Genomic DNA, 17921 nt, shown 5'->3' on the forward strand with positions numbered 1-17921 from the left:
TTCATTATGAAAAATTCTAAGCTAACATTGAAAGAGCTGTACAAGGAACACCTATATATCAGCCACCTGGATTCCATAATTAAAATTTTGATGCTTTCACTTGATCACATATAAATCCCTCTACCCACTTATCTATCCACCTTGGGTCAATATGATGCATTTTAAAGTAGGTTGCAAACATCAGTATACTTCACTCCCAAACATTTGGGAGTGCATACAGCAGGACAAAGTTTGTAAGAATGATTCTGAATTTCTTAGAAATATGAGGCAGGTACATTATCTAATTTCATTCAACTAATAGAAATTTAAGGTACAAATTGTACTCATGTTTGAAGAAGCTCCTCCTTGAGGGAAAGGCTGGCTCTAACAAAGCTGCTTTCTGACAATATTTGTCCTGAGTAGAGTGGATTTCTACATGATGAAATTATGAGACTCACCCGTAATACGCTGGAAAAACTGATGGCCTTGCCTCTTAGCCATGTGGTGCCCATCCAAAGCAAGATGCTGTCATCCTAATCAGCTACACAGAAGGAACTGCACTCTTTTGTTTGTTTGTTTGTTTGAGACGGAGTCTCGCTCTGTCGCCCAGGCTGCAGTGCAGTGGCGCGATCTCGGCTCACTGCAAGCTCCGCCTCCCGGGTTCACGCCATTCTCCTGCCTCAGCCTCCCGAGTAGCTGGGACTACAGGCGCCCACCACCACGCCCGGCTAATTTCTTTTTTTTTTTTTTTTTTTTTTTTTTGTAGCTTTAGTAGAGACGGGGTTTCACCATGTTAGCCAGGATGGTCTCGATCTCCTAACCTCGTGATCCACTCGCCTCGGCCTCCCAAAGGGTTGGGATTACAGGCGTGAGCCACCGCGCCCGGCCGGAACTGCACTCTTTAGATCACTCAGACGAGGAAATCATGATCCAACACCTCTAATAGCCCAGTAATACGTATGATATTTGAAGGACCCTTCACTTACCATGTTAACCATTCAGCTAAATCCTCCAGATCCTAATTCTCTGCTCCTCGACCATCAGCTCCAAACTTTGAATGCCCAGGTTGGAAATCTTTTCAACCAGCACATCAAGTGGCTTTTCCTCCTTCTATGAAACTTATAAAAATGATCTTTTCAGTTACCATTTTACTAGTCCATCTGTATTCTATTTTCAATGAACTTCTGTTCATTTTGGAATTAGGGAGCGTATAAATTCTTTTTATATTTAATTTTAACATTCAAGTTAGGCATATTTTGAAGAAAAAGATATTGCAATGATTGCATTTGGCCACTAGAGGGCAGGAACTTACTTCTGTGGTTCATTCTGCACTTTTTTTTTTTTCACTACCCACCTAAGAAAAATCTAGTTAATGCGACTGAAGTACTACCACCTTCTGAACCTTCTTTCCTTGCTAATTGCTTAATTGGAATTTAAGTCTTTGAATCAAATTAAGAAACTAGGCATTCCTAGTTTCTGTTTCTATCACAATTTCCAGTACCAGATTTTTATTCACTCATAAAACCAAATAATAGGGGAGAAATAAAATATTGACTTCTGCTGATTCTCTTGAATGGGATAAGGAATTTGGTTTTTGCACTTTGGCTTACAGATCCATATAGTGGAATTATTCGATCTTTCAATTATAATATCAGAAAGCTCAATTTTAGTATTGTACTCCTATAGGTGCTTTTTTCATTTTTCAGTCATTGTTTTGCTTAACTTATTTAACTTTGTATATACAGATGCCTTTTTAGTGCAACAGGGTAGTTCTTTGAGAATTATGTTTACATGTATACATCTCTAACTCAGCAGCAAGTTAAGTTATTATTATGGTTCCTTAAGCTGCTGTTATCATAGAGTGGACTGCTGCAATAGAAAAATTTAGTCTTTAGCATATAGTACGTATTCAAATACTTGTTCACAGTTTCCTGTGTGACCTCTGGCAAGTTACATGACTTTTAGTAAAGTTTTTAGTGGAGACTTTTAATAACACCTCCGATTTTTTTGCTTTATTATGGTACTGTGCGTGTTGCCTACACTGACTGGCTGTGAAAAAGCTGTTGTATATAAGTGTCTAACCCAGGATGATCTACAGCCACTTCTAATTGCAGTCCCCATTCGGTAAATGGATTCAATTAAAATGTGTATCTATGGGCCAGGCAGGGTGGCTCACACCTGTAATCCAGCACTTTGGGAGGCCAAGGCAGGCAGATCGCTTGAGGTCAGGAGTTCGAGACCAGCCTGGCCAACATGGTGAAACCCTGTCTCTACTAAAAATACAAAAATTAGCTGGGCATGGTGGTGCATGCCCGTAATCCCAGCTACTCGGGAGGCTGAGGCAGGAGAATCTCTTGAACCCAGGAGGTGGAGGTTGCAGTGAGCCAAGATTGCACTAATGCACTCCAGCCTGGGTGACAGAGTGAGACTCCATCTAAAAAAAAAAAAAAAAAATGTGTCTACAGCCCTTAGCAAAAAAGTTTAAACATTAGTCACATATATATGTTATAGAACCTTACTTAACTCAGGCATCCCCACTGGTCCATAGCCTATTAGGAACCGGACCGCACAGCAGGAAGTAAGCAGCAGGTGGGCAAGCAAGCAAAGCTTCATCCGTATTTATAGCCGCTCCCCATCACTCAAATTACCCCCTGAGCTCTGCCTCCTGTTAGATCAGTGGTGGCATTGGATTCTCATAGGACTGTGAACCCTATTGTGAACTGCACATGTGAGAGATCTGGGTTGTGGGCTACTTATGAAAATCTAATGCATGATGATCTGTTACTGTTTCCCATCACCCCCAAATGGGACCATCTAGTTGCAAGAAAACAAGCTCAGGCCTCCCACTGATTCTACATTATGGTGAGTTGTATAATTATTTCATTATATAGTACAGTGTAACAATAATAATAGAAATAAAGTGCACAATACATATAATGCACTTGAGTCATACTGAAACCATCCCCTCAATAACCTCCTCTCCCCCTGGTCCATGAAAAAATTATCTTCCATGAAACTGGTCCTTGGTGCCAGAAAGGCTGGGGACCACTGACTTAACTTGTATACAGCATTTGTCTCCAGAAAATCATGAGGTCCCTGACAAGATCAGACTATGCAAGGATCTCCAAATTCCTTAGGCCAGTGTTTAATGTCCTCATTACTGACCCTCTTCGCTATGCCTTTGCTTGGCCACTGGGGCGAGAAGGTAAGGAGTTGTGGGCTGCAGACTAGTTGGCTCCTGGCCTACCAAGTTCCCAGCACAGCCCTGTCCCTTCAGTATTGCTAAGGATGCGTGGCTCACTCTTGCACCATCTCAGAATTCCAGGCAAACTCTGCTCCTCCTGGCAGAGGGTACAGATTGGCAACTTCTGGGCCAAATGCAGTCTGAAGATGTGCTCTGTTTGGCTTCTCAGTGATTGGAAACTGGGAGAGTTCACTCAAAAATTTAGTTTTTCCATTTTTCTCAAAACCTGGGCGGCAATAGGCTAAAAATGAACAGCAACAACTGCCCCATTTACAGGCTGTCTCTCTCCTGCTCTGGACATGACCTCACTTTGCCCGATTGCATTAAATCTACTTCACTGGTTTCTATCATTTCCATTAACTGCCTATTACTCTACAGTGCGAATAGTGTCCTTAGGGGTTGTGTCCCGAGAGTGACACAGTCCACTCTACATGGAGACATCACCAGGTGTGACCCCTGGACTAAGCATTTCTCCAAAGCGTACTTCGAAGCCCAGCACCAACCCTTGGTGCCCCCTTCATCCCCAACTGCAACCATAAAGTATTTGCCTGAATGTTTACTTAACGTCTATCTGCTTTTTAAAAATATCTTTGATTTTATATATTATGTCCCTTTTTGGAAGGTGGAGGCTTTGTCTCACATGCCCTTGATGAGCAGAGATTTATTTTTTCCTTTATTTGACTCAAATTGACAATTGAACTTGGTTTCCCAAGGGCATACAGCTACATGGAGTATCTGAAAACCTAATGCAAAGCTAAAAATAAACTTGTTGGATCCAGTTTGAATGCACCTCCAGCCTAACACCTCAAGACACTAATTCTAGTTGCCAAAAAAAAAAAAAAAAAAACCACCATTATTACTTTCACAGAAGCTGGTTTTCCCTAACTTCCATTCTTTCCTCCATCAAAATTTTCTTTTTCTGTATCCTTTTTCAGAGGGCTAATTTTAGTGAGCTGTCACATTGGGAAGAATCTGGTTCATTCCCCACATGGTTTTAGAAACCAACTTGGGTATAATGGGGAAGGTCAGATCCCCATGGAACAGAGACATCTTCCTACCTGCTTTCTAAAGCAGCTAAGTTTGGTAACCATGGGCACCCTCTTCAGCTGGGAGGCCAGGAAAGCATTACCCCTGCTGTATTTAAGCCAAAGAACCACCCACTGTGGGTGTATAGGTCCCATGTAGTCAAATCTAGTTTTTCAAGGGAAGCAAGAAATCCATTGTTTCAGTATAAGATCACCTTAATTAAAAGATCTGACAACATTGGTTGAGCCAAACAAAATGCATCCATGTACTCCATTGGGACCATGAGTTTCCAGTTTGCAATGTCTTGCTGAACAAAACATACACAATCCTTTCCCTTTGCATATAATTCTAGGGAGAACTTTTCTGATGGATGTAACTAAATAGTGTGATCATACTGGCACTTACCCATCAGAAGTAGTCATTTTTCAAAAGAAAGATTCTGCCATAGTGAGCTATACAAGCTGCCCCGGTTACTTGTTTAGGCTCCTGTCTCCCGTAACTGATGTCCATCCACTGCTACTAAGGGCTCTTCCAGCACTGAGCAGAGTGCAGTAAACAAGCAGGGATGATTTGTTGAATTGAAATAAGTTCTGCCGTCACTTGCTGTTTTGGAAGATGCTTTAAAGATGATTTGGGAAACAGATTAAAAGCCACTGGTGACAGTGTCACTATTTTCACTCTTATCTTACTTTTTATAAAAATGTTATTATAGGTCATTTTTTCATCTGTAATGACATGCCAAAATGTCACAATGTTGGGCTCCAAATGACTTCTGGAAAAATTTATTTCCTACTGTATCTTTAAAATGTGCTACAAAGTAGAACATTGGGATAGCCTCATTGTCAGTAAAACCTGCCAGGGACTTTGAAGGCAATTCTGATGAAGAGTTACAGAGAATTTAGCACATTGAAAAGCAACATTAAAAGAGTATGTAGGCAATTATTTTGTAAGGATCAGCATTTATTCAACAAACATTTTTAAACTGTTTACTCTGTATAAGGTATGTTGAATTAGCTGCTGGAGGGTGTCGAATGAAGATTTCACGTTTCAATGCATTTATTATTATTATTCATTGATAGTATTCCAGAAGCTTAAATGTTTTATTTGTTTTATGTCAACATAAATAACAAACAGATGCTCTCTAAAAGAAAATGATATTATTTAAAAATAGGGCATACTAAATTATGTGCTTAGCCAGGGAGGGAAGGAAGACAAAGGTTTTTAAAGGATAAATGAGGAGGATTACACAATTGTTTTGAGATTATTATCCTTGGCTACAAGGATCAATAACAAGAATGACATCAGTCTGAGGTTGGACGGGGAGTTGCTAAGCAGTTGTCCTCACAGAAGTATTTTTTGTGTAAAGTTGCAATGGCCTTTGTACAAGGTGATGGCTTTTGCAGAGTCTTTTGTGAGAGTTTTTCTTATCAGGCATTTATGAGTGAGAACCTTCTCTTTATGACATTCCCTGGCTCTTTTTGTCAGGGGTTTTTGAGTTTTTGTTGTTGTTGTTGTTGTTTTAATATAAGGGACTCCATTTAGATTCTGACAACTTTCACATTATTTAACAGCCACATATTTACTCTGTGCCAGAAACAATTCTAAGTACTTTATAAGTATTAACTTGTTTAATCATCTAAACAATCTAACAAGATAATATAATGATCCCCAGTAAACACCTGTCTTCATCTATAAGGATAAAGAAATGGAAGCACAGAGAGTTAAGTGAACTGCCCCAAATCACGCCGCTGGTAAACTGCGGGGCCGGAATCTGAACCCAGGCAAGCTGTGCTCCGAAATGCATCACATCAATTAGCTCATTCTGTAAAACAACCCCAAACTGGGCAGCTTATAACGTCAACTAGTTATTATTTTTCATGCATTATCTGGTCAGCTGGGCAGGTCTGCAGATCCAGACCAGACTCATAGTCTCAGCTCATCTCAGCCGGGTTCACTCAAGTGTATGTGCTCAGCTGGGGACTGGCTGGTCCAGGACATCCTTGACCAGGATGACTCAGTTCTCCTCCAGAAGAGCTGGATGAGAGATCAGGATGACTCAGGCCTCTCATCTTCCATTGCTGTAATAGGGCCCTGAGGAACAGTGGAAAAATTTGCAAGGGTCTTTTGTATCAAGTTTGCGATTCTCTGACTGACCAAAGCAAATCACATGGTCTGGTCCAGAGTCAGTGTGGAAGGACACCACCAACAGGCATAGACGTAGGTTGGTGTAAAAATTGGAGACTTTAATACAATTAACCTCCCATAGTCGTGGCTCAACACTATGCTGTTTTAACCCTGCTTTCCAGGGAGCATCAAATTTGATATTTCCAACTCCAAAAGAATTGTGAAGATGCTGCAAAATGTAGCCTTGTTGGTTTAGGAAGGCAAGAAAAGAATAAAAAGAAATGTGGAAAATGAAAGGATATTTATAATTTTAGGCTGATCCTGGAGAAACACCATCAGAGCCTCCAAGTGAAGCGAGAACGACTCCAGCAGAAAATGGGGTGAATCACACTACAACCCTGACACCCAAGCCACCCTCCCAGGCTCTCCACAGCCAGCCAGCTCCAGGTAAGCCATCTGGAAAGAGCTGGACAATATGAGCAAGATCCTTCAGTTCATTAGTGCCACTGAAGGAGGCGCTGTGATGTGGGTAGCTAAAGCATCAAGTGAGGAAAGATGTGTGGACTTAGGAGGTGCTCCGTCAATGTGCAACTGATGAATGAAAGCCAGAAGAGATTCATATGTGCTCATCTGGCTCTACAGATAACTTATGAAACCACAACAAAAAAATCACCCAGATTTCCTGTGTCCTTTTTCAGTGATGAATTACGGCCCATCTGCTGGCACGGTTTGAGAAGAATTCTCCAAGCAGCTTATAGACAGCCCTGCCTTAGAAGTGCATTCTTAGTCCTGCTTCATTAATTCCGTGCCAAGGGCTCCTTTCCCTCTTTCTCCAACTTTCTTTTCAGCATCTTTGAGTGTCTGCCATGTGCTGGACACATTGCTAAGCCTTTCAGATGGATCATTTCAGGTCCCCCCCATACAGGCCCAGAGAGTAGATTCTACAACTGTCCCCATTGTGCAGATGAATGAGCTGCCATTTTCAGGTGATAAAGTACTTATTGAAGGCCACAGAGCCAGGGAAGAGTGAACTCAGGCCTGATGCAGTTCCCGATGATACTAACATCCTTGCTTTTAGCTCCTATATTCCAGCCAAAGCCACACTCATGTCTCATTTCTCTAAATAAATAAATAAAAATAAATAAAATAAAAATCCTTTGATTTCTACGCAGCTAACTTTGACATTTAATCTTATGCAGCTTGGTGTAACTATTCCTTGTGTGTATGTCCGGTTTACCCCAGTAGATGGGAGGCTTCCTAGGTAGAGTTCAGTTTGATGCCTCCTCTGTACATCATACAGTGTTGGGGAATAGCATGTCCCTGATAATTTCTTGTTGAATTGGTTAATAAAGTAAACAAAAGGGAACAGAATCTCCTTCCATAAAGGTGTGGAAAGGAGCTCCTTTCTTTGTCTTACTAGGTCAGGGTGCCAATAGATCCAGATCTTTTATTTAGGGTGGAAGGGTATTTCTCATGGGAGAGAATGAGAATTTAAAGAAAAAAACAAATTATGTTTAATTCGTATCAGACATGCTTGAACTGCTTTCTAAAAGGTTGCTGGCCAGGCATGGTGGCTCATGCCCGTAATCCCAGTACTTTGGAAGGTTGAGGGAGGTGGATCACTTGAGGTCAGCAGTTCAGGACCAACCTGGCCAACATGGTGAAACTCCCATCTCTACTAAAAATACATAAGTTAGCCTGGCATGGTGGTGCATGCCTGTAGTTCCAGCAACTCAGGAGGCTGAGGCAGGAGAATCGCTTGAACCCGGGAGGTGGAGGTTGCAGTAAGCTGAGATCACACCACTGCACTCTAGCCTGAGTGATAGAGCGGGCTCCATCTCAAAAAAAAAAAAAAAAAAAAAAAAAAAAGCTGCCAAAGTCAATAATAGTAAGAAGATGACTTTATAAACAAGAAGTAAATTTTCAAATAAAGAGTTTTATATACCAAATACAAACATCTTGAGTGCTTCTGAAATATAAATCCATCATTTAAATGTGAGTAAATAGTCATGTGTTCCTGAAAGTAAAAGAGAATTTAGCATTTTCACATTTAATTTTTTTAACTTGATATTTTGGAATAATTTAACTTACAGAAAACATTTTTTAAATGGCACAGAATACATTGCAAAAATAGCCTCTTCTTCCCCTAAAGTTAACATCTCACGGGATCGTGGGGCAATCATCAAAACCAGGAAATTAACATTGGCACGATACTCTGACCTGAACTGCACACTTTATTTGGACCAACCTGCTTTCCACTAATGTCCTTTTACTGTTCAAGATTCCAACGCAGGATCCCGAATTGTATTTTATTGTCATGATTCTTTAGTCTCCTTTAATCTATGGCAGTCCCGCAGTCTTTCCTGTCTTTCATAACCTTGGTACTTTGGAAGAACTCTGGTCAGTTATTTTGTAGAAGGTCCCTCAGTCTGGGTTGGTCCGACGTTTCCCCATGATTAGGTTGAGGGCATGCATTTTGACAAGAGCACCACGCAAGTGATACTCGCCCTTCTCAGTGCATCACATCACGGATATATGGTGTTGCTGGGTATCATCACTGATCATATGGGATCACTTGGTTAAGGTGGTTTCTCCACTGAAAGTTACTATTTTCCCCTCTTAGATATATTGGGAGAGCTACTTTGAGACTATGTAAATATCCTGTTCTTCCTTAAACTTTTACTTACTGATTTTAACATTCACCAATGGATCTTTCCTGTAACAGTTATTACTGCCTAGTTGTCAACATTTGACTTTTATTTTTATTTTACTTTATTTTATTTTGAGACAGAGTTTGGCTCTTGTTGCCCAGGCTGGAGTGCAATGGTGTGATCTCAGCTCACTGCAACCTCTGTCTCCTGGGTTCAAGCGATTCTCCTGCCTCAGTCTCCCGAGTAGCTGGGATTACAGGCGTGTACCACCACACCCAGCTGATTTTGTATTTTTAGTAGAGACGGGGTTTCGCCATGTTGGTCAGGCTGCTCTCAAGCTCCTGACCTCAGGTGATCCATCTGCCTTGGCCTCCCAACGTTTGACTTTTAAAAGGCCCCTTGTCATTCCTGATTTAGCCAGAAGATGGCAATAGCATTGCCCAAACTGAATTTGTTTTGCCTCCAAGTGGATGTCTTTTCTCTTTTCTCTCCTTATAAATGGGGCATATAATAATATAATATCACTGTTTTTTTTTTTTTTTTTTTTTTTTTTTTTGGAGACAGACTTTCACTCACTCTGTCACATAGGCTGGAGTGCAGTGGCATGATCTCAGTCCACTGCAAACTCCACCCCCTGGCTTCAAGTGATTCTCCTGCTTCAGCCAACCAGGTAGCTGGGATTACAAGTACCCGCCACCATGCTCCGCTACTTTGTTTATTTTTAGTAGAGACAGGGTTTCACCATATGGCCAGGCTGGTCTTGAACTCCTGACCTCAAGTGATCCGCCTGCCTCGGCCTCCCAAATTGCCGGGATTACAGGAATGAGCCACTGCACCTGGCCTAATGTTACATTTAATTAGGTTTGTCTCAAAGCTGCAAATGAAGACTTTTTAAGAATAATTTTTATAAAGAATTTTCTCACACAATTTGTCATTTCTCTGAAAAGAGATTTAGATTCAAGGCCCAAATATGTTTGTTTGTTTGTTTGTTTGTTTACAGGAAGAATAAAATTTAAAAAGTTGAAGAGGCTATTTATTTTATCTTTTATATTACAGGTTCTGTAAAGGCACCTGCCAAAACAGAAGATCTTATTCAGAGTGTCTTAACAGGTAAATGCCACCCTTTCCCCCCATTAAGCAGCTGAGTATTACACAGTGGAAGTATTTAGAGGAGAGGAAATTTCCATTCATATCTGAAAAACAACATCATTAATGTTTCTTCTTCTAAAAAATCTAGAGACATACATTTTTAGTTTAGTCTACATGATATGATATAATCACAGAGAGGTAACCATACTTTGTGGCTAGAACCCTACTGGCATAAAAATAATGTAGTTTCACAAGATACCTATTTCCGCATCAAAGAATAGTTTCATCCTGGAAATGTAACCCAGTGGACAAGAATGCGTGTCTTCCCAAATTGCCAACAATAAACTATATTTTAGATATGCAGAATATGACCCATTTGTGAGCATAAAATGCACAGTGTTTAAGAACTGTGATACAGTTTGGAATTATTTTATATTTGGTTAGTCACATAAACTAGTGGAGCTAAAATTGGTACAAGCTTTGTGCAGTACAATTAGCAGTATGTAGTGGAATCTTAAAAATATTTGTAATACTCGGCTCAATATACAACAGAAATGTACACACATGTTCACCAAAAACAGCACCACTGGTAAGGGCCACATCTAGAAACAACCCAATGTCCATCAGCCATAAGGTAGGTAAATAAATTGTGATAAATTCCTAGCATAGAACAGGAGGCAGCTGCAGGAATAAATAAACTCACGTCACACACAACATGGATAAAACTCCAGCATAATGTTGAGGAAAAAAGCCAGACACAAAAGAGCATGTTCTGTAGGATTCCATATACACCAGCTTCAAAGACAAAACTAATCGTGCTGTGGAAACCTGGATTTGGATTATACTTAGTGGGAGATGGGAACCAAAAAGGAAGGCTTCTGGGATGCTGGTAAAATTCTGACTTCGACCTAAGCGATGGCTATTGAAGCACATTGACTTTGGGAGAATTTACAAGGCTGTACTTTTGTGATTTATGCACTTTGATGTGTATATTTGCATTTCATCAAGAAATGCATAAAATATGCGTAGAAAAATTACTTGAGGAAAGTATTCAAAGAAAACAAAACATGGTTTGGTTTGGTTTGGTTTTTGAGACGAAGTCTCACTCTGTCACCCAGGCTGGAGTGCAATGGTGCAATCTCAGCTGACCGCAACCTCCACCTCCCGGGTTCAAGCAATTCTCCTGCCTCAGCCTCCCAAATAGCTGGGATTACAAGCACACGCCACCACTCCTGGCTAATTTTGTATTTTTAGTAGAGACGGTGATTCGCCACGTTGGCCAGGCTGGTCTTGAACTCCTGATCTCAGGTGATCCACCTGCCTCGGCCTCCCAAAGTTTTGGGATTACAGGCGTGAGCCACTGTGCCTCCCAACAAAACATGTTTTTAAAAAATTTAGTTGTAGGCTGGGTGTGGTGGCTCATGCCTGTAATCCCAGTACTTGGGGAGGCCAAGGCGGGGGCAGATCATCTGAGGTCGGGAGTTCGAGACCAGCCTGACCAACATGGAGAAACCCCATCTCTACTAAAAATTACAAAATTAGCCACTGTGGTGGCATGCACCTATAATCCCAGCTACTCAGGAAGCTGAGGCAGGAAATTCGCTTGAACCCAGGAGGCAGAGGTTGCGGTGAGCCAAGATCGTGCCATTGCACTCCAGCCTGGGCAATAAGCGCGAAACTCTGTCTCAAAAAAAAAAAAAGATTAGTTTCATGGGAAACAATACCATATTAATGCATACAACAAGAGACAGAAGTGTTCCTAGAATGTTATTTAAAATAATGTAAATGAATGGACAAAAGGCAATGGTCTGTACCAATACATTTGCTGTGATTATATCTTGGTGGCTTATTTATAAATGATATTTGTGTCTTTATATAAGTGAGCATTGCCTTTATACTTAAGAGCATATTCTAAGGAACAGCCTCTCATCTACAGACTTTTTAAAAATAATAGTTTATGTGGATTTATTTCTAATCCTAGGTTAGAACATCTAGAGCCTTATTTCCAAACTGCCTATAGCTGATATGCTATAAACCACTTTTAAAGAAATAGAATTGCATCTGCCACCAAGAATGCAGCAATTCCTTGGGATTATAAATTCTTAATGTAATAACTTATTATGCAACCGTAATGAGTCAATTTGGGCCTGAGGGAAACCATTAAATAAATGTACCTGATTTTCTCCATGGCCTCATTCTCAAAAGAAATCGAATATCAGGAGAATAGACACAGTATAAGAAAAGGAAACATATTTCTATTGCTTAAAGACCTTAACATTTAATAACATAAATTATTATTCTAGTTTCAATGTTTATTCACTAGACATCTTATTTTCTATTCAGGTCTCTTCTTATTCACAGCATATAGTATTTCTGAATCTCTTGATAGTTTTAAATATTTATGGTAACATTTTTTGTTCCTAGAAGCAGGACATTCAATTCAAAGCATGGAAACATGTGAACTATGACTTGATCTAGGTCCATATAAATGATAATTCACTGAAGTTAAGATACCATCAGTTGTAAAGCATTCTATGTTCATGTATTGCTAAAAAAGAAAAGCACTGACCAACCGTCATACCCCACCAACCATAAGATGCATCTTGATTTCAGAAATGTTAACATATTTTTTAAATGCACATTCTAGAATTGATTGAATATATCAGTAAAATACAGATTTGTTTTGTTTTGTTTTGAGATGGAGTCTCACTCTGTCGCCCAGGCTGGAGTGCAATGGTGTGATCACAGCTCATTGCAATCTCCATCTCCCGGGTTCAAGTGATTCTCCTGCCTCAGCCTCCCGAGTAGCTAGGATTACAGGCGCCCGCCACCACGCCTGACCAATTTTTGCGTATTTATTTATTTATTTAATTATTTAGAGACAGAGTCTCACTCTGCCGCCCAGGCTGGAGTGCAGTGGAGCAATCTTGGCTCACTGCAACGTCTCCTTCCCCGGTTCAAGCAATTCTCCTGCCTCAGCCCCTGGAGCAGCTGGGATTATAGGTGTGTGCCACCATGCCCAGCTGATTTTTGCGTTTTTAGTAGACACGGAAGTTTTGCCATGTTGGCCAGGCTGGTCTCGAACTCCTGACCTCAGATGATCCATCCACGTTGACCTCCAAAAGTGCTGGGATTACAGGCATGAGCCACTGCACCTGGCCTAATTTTTGTATTTTTAGTAGAGACGGGGTTTCACCATGTTGGCCAGGCTGGTCTAAAATTCCTGACCTCAGGTGATCCTGCCTTGGCCTCCCAAAGTGCTGGGATTACAGGCATGAGCCACTGCGCTTGGCCCAGAATGTTTTAAGGTCAGGCGCTATCACATTAAAAGTTTTCTCAGCGTGGGATAAAAAAATCAGCCAGGCATGGTGACTCATGCCTGGAAATTCCAGCACTTTGGGAAGCCTAGGAGGGCGGATCACTTGAGGCTGGGAGTTTGAGACCAGGCTGGCCAACATGGCGAAACCCCGTCTCCACAAAAAATAGAAAATAATTATCCGGGCGTGTTGGTGCATGCTTGTAATCCCAGCTACTTGGGAGGCTGAGACATGAGAATCACTTGAACCCGCGAGGTGGAGGTTGCAGTAAGCTGAGATCGCGCCACTGCACTCCAGCCTGTGCAACAGAGCAAGACTCTGTATCAAAAAAGAAAATAATAATAACAATAATGTAGTAATGTGGGGTGCTAGTAAAGCCTCTGGTGACTTTGTGCAAATTATACTAAGAGCTCTTCCCTCAATATACTTTACTGCTATGTGCTTTTATGATAAATGTACCAACTTACGATGTTTGTACTGTAAATGGTACCTTTTGGAAAGGGTGCTCTAGAACCTGCAGTTATTTTCTAAGCCTCCACAGGCACAGTACCAGAAACTGAGTTAAATACTTTCCATGACTTCTTTTATTTCATCATCGTAACAACCCTATAAAGTTATAGAAGTATTATAATCCTTATAGCAATGCTGTTGGTGCCCTGCCCAGATTCCTAGTACAGCTGGTGCACCTGTCTCCTGGCTGGTGGTGAGGATTGGCTGTTAACAGTTCATAACTTCTCCTTCTCTGCAAAATTGCCCTCAACCAACAGGAAGCCCCCTCTCCAGATGGTTATGCCTCCCTGCACTGAATGTTCCAAATATGCAAGAAGCTCGCCTTCTTGCCTCAAGATGAGACCAGCTCAGTGGTACAACTCATGCTCCAGCGCTTCCCCATGGGATCAGGCAGAGACCAGACTCCATCCTTCTGAGACCACACCCTTGCTCGGCTCCTTCCCCAGCCCCGTCTGCTTCCCTGGCTCCCCCACTCTGAGAGTCCCTCAGTAAATCACGTGCACCTGAATCCCCACCTTGCATTCTGCTTCTAGGGAACCCAAACTAAAAATATATGTATTTAAATGAAGCAATTGGGTCTCTGCGAAGTTTAGTAACATAGTCTCAAAGTTAGCAAGTGATAGAGCCGAACTGGAACCCAGACAGAGCTGACATCAAGCTTTGCTCTTAAACTCTAGCTGGGCAAGATCAACCATTTCTTCCTAAGAAGGTGGCCGCTCTTCTTTCCATCTGGACGTTCAGCCCTCCCATTCCCTTAGCTTTCATATTAATTTGTTGCAGAAGTGGAAGCACAGACCATCGAAGAACTAAAGCAACAGAAATCGTTTGTGAAACTTCAAAAGAAACACTACAAAGAAATGAAAGACCTGGTTAAGAGACACCACAAGAAAACCACTGACCTTATCAAAGAACACACTACCAAGTATAATGAAATTCAGAATGACTACTTGAGAAGGAGAGCAGCTTTGGAAAAGTCCGCCAAAAAGGACAGTAAGAAAAAGTAAGTTCAATGAATATTTTTAGTTTGTTTCATAGCATGAAGAGTTGTTAACATGGATTTTTAATGTTTTATATCATATTTTTGGACCTGTACCATGGCAAGAAAACCACCTAATCTCCTCCGTTCTCCACAGCTTTTGAGGTACCTTAGCCCAGATTTGCTTGTGGATTGAATTTTTTTATTTGACCAAATTCTGAGAATAAATATGCAGGAAGTTCTCCTGTGAGTCTAGCCTGCAATCCCAATTCCAATTAACGAACTTCCTATTATTACAGCTGCCAGTCTCATGGGTATGAGACTTTGCCTGGGGTACCTAGAACCTAGCTGGAGAGGCAGCTGGTTTTTTTTTTTTTTTTTTTTTTTTGAGACAGAGTCTTGCCCTGTCACCCAGACCGGAGTGCAGTGACATCATCTTGGCTCACTGCAACTTCTGCCTCCAGAGTCTAAGTGACTCTTGTGCCTCAGCCTCCAAAGAAGCTGGGATTATGCCACTACACCTGGCTAATTTTTGTATTTTTAGTAGAGATGGGGTTTTACCAGGTTGCCCAGCTGGTCTTGAACTCCTGGCATCAAGTGATCTGCCTGCCTCGGCCTCCCAAAGTGCTGGGAGTACAGGCATGAGCCACCACGCCCGGCCACAACTGGTCTTATAGAAAAGAGAAGCTTACTATCCTTTGCTACCCTCTCTGAAATCCATAATGCCCTACACAGGTGACTCTAATGTTTGGGCCTGGGTTCCCACAGCCCCATATACCCAAACATTGATGATGAGAAGCATCTCTCACACATTCACTTAATTTTTATTGAGTGCCTACTGTGCCCTGGGGACACAGCAATAAACATGACCTACCCAATCATCTTAAATAGCTAACAAGGTAATGTGGGCAACATAAACAATAAACAACAAACACACAGCATCATCTCAGGCTGTGATGGGGACTATCAAGGAAAGAAATAAACAGGACCATGGGATAGAGAATGACTAGAGATAGGAGATCCCTTCTGACATGTTGATCTGCAATAAGGTGGCACAGAAAGAATAAAGCCTGGTCAGCTCTGCAAAGAACTAGGGAGACTTATTCCAGGCTGAGGAAACCGCAAGTGCAAAGGCCCTCAGGCGGGAAAAAAATGTGCTTGTTCCAGGAACAGTAAAGCTGGCAAAGTGGGTGAAACATTGTAAACCATGAGAGGAGTGAAACAGGATGAGATCAGAGAAACAGGAGGGAATCCCACTGCTAGGTTCTCTAGAGCTGGAGCAAGCAACAGTTCAAAATGTATTGAACATGCAATAAGATTCTACTGAAGAAAGAAATTGATATGGCGAAATTTGAGAGTCTCAGAGCAGTGACTCTAGCTGCTGTGTGGAAGAGGGACCCTCAAGCTGTGCATCTCAAATGAACATGAGTCACCAGGGATCTTGTTAGGTGCAGGTTCTGACTCCATGTCTGAATTGGGGCCTGAGCAGCACCAGGTGATGCTGATTCTGCAGTTCCATGGACAACATTCTGAATAGTGAGGATCAAGGGCTCAGAGTGAAAGCGGGAGACCAGTTAGGAAACTTTTCCATGAGGTCCAGCTGAGTAATGATGGTGGTTTGGTCTAGGATGACGCTGGTAGACATGGAGAGAAGGGGATGAATTCTTGATTTGTTTTAAAAAGAGCGTAAAATACGGGGTCAGAGGCCTGGAAGAGAGAAGCCTGCTTGTACGTCTCTGCAATTCCCAGGTATCCTTTAGAGAATGAAACTCCTGGTGTTACCCACACCAAATGTGTTCATGACACTCCATTATCTAGACTAGATCAGCGCATCTCAAATTTCAGTGTGCATATGAATCACTTGCAGCATTTGCTAAACATAGACCCTCAGGCCCTGACCCTAGAGTTTCTGCTTCAGGGGCCTCCTTCAGTAGGGACTGAGCTTCTGAGCTTCTAACGAGCTCCTAAGGTTTGCTGATGCTGCTGGTTCACAGACTTTCCACTGATGGGCCCTGGTCTATAATCATTCAGGAGCATCCTAGAAATTGAAGGGTGGCTGAAAGGCCTTCTTTGGTCTAATCCCTGCCTCTCTTCCCAGCTGCCATCTCCCAGCACTTCACATGAAAACCTGTACCTTCTGCTGAGTTCTCACCGTGATGAGATAGGGCAGTTAGGATTCTCTGGGCTCAGGGCCCTTCTTCAATTGCAAGACTCTTGTGTGAACAATGCAGACGCTGCTCTAAACTCCCAACAAAGACCTGCTTCCAAATGTGAGGATGCCGTGTGGATTTCGGAGTGTCATCTGCTCTCAGAACCCCACATGTGGACTGCTCATCATCGCTTATCACAGGACCTTGTGGACACAGGGTCTGGCGGACCACAGGGGGCTTCCTCTCTTGCACCCTATCAAGGGCTGTTCCCAGTTCTGGAATAGCATTTCATTGAGTGTCAACAAAGTGCTGGGCATATGTGTCATATCAGTTTCCTAGGGTTGCTGTAAAAAGTACAGCAAACTGGATGGCTTAAAACAATAAAAATGTATTTTCACACAGTTTTGGAAGGCTAGGAATTCAAAATCAAGGTGTCACCTGGGCGCAATGGCTCACGCCTATAATCCCAGCACTTTGGGAGGCTAAGGTGGGAAGATCACTTGAGGCCAGGAGTTTGAGACCAGCCTGGGCAACATGGTGAAAACTCATTCTCTACTAAAAATACAAAAATTAGCCAGGTCTGGTGGCGCACACCTGTAATCCCAGCTACTTGAGAGGCTGAGGTAGGAGGATTGCTTGAACCAGGAGATGGAGGTTGCAGTGAGCCAAGATGGTGCCACTGCACTCCAGCCTGGGCAACAGAGAAGGACTCTGTCTCAAGACAAAACAAAAGAAAACAAAAAAACAAAATCAAGGTGTTGGTGGACTATGCGCTCTCTGAAAAGTCTAGGGGAGGAATCTTTTTTTGTTTGTTTCTTCTAACTTCTGGTTGCTGGCAATCTTTGGCGTTCCTTG

At 41.9% G+C, this 17921-nt stretch overlaps 1 protein-coding gene across 5 annotated transcripts in view; it reads left to right on the top strand.

The window, feature by feature from the left end:
• The window catches only part of PLCB1 (phospholipase C beta 1), a 787620-nt gene that overhangs the window by 611201 nt on the left and 158498 nt on the right, over positions 1 to 17921 (top strand). For all 5 annotated transcript variants that reach the window (XM_030821960.1, XM_003252590.4, XM_003252589.3 and 2 more), the window contains 3 exons: positions 6688 to 6820; positions 10081 to 10134; positions 14721 to 14940. In XM_030821960.1, coding sequence (XP_030677820.1) covers positions 6688 to 6820; positions 10081 to 10134; positions 14721 to 14940 — 407 coding nt within the window. The remainder of the gene's footprint in view (positions 1 to 6687; positions 6821 to 10080; positions 10135 to 14720; positions 14941 to 17921) is intronic.

This window comes from Nomascus leucogenys, chromosome 11, assembly GCF_006542625.1.
Source record: "Nomascus leucogenys isolate Asia chromosome 11, Asia_NLE_v1, whole genome shotgun sequence".
NCBI classification, from domain to species: Eukaryota; Metazoa; Chordata; class Mammalia; order Primates; family Hylobatidae; genus Nomascus; species Nomascus leucogenys.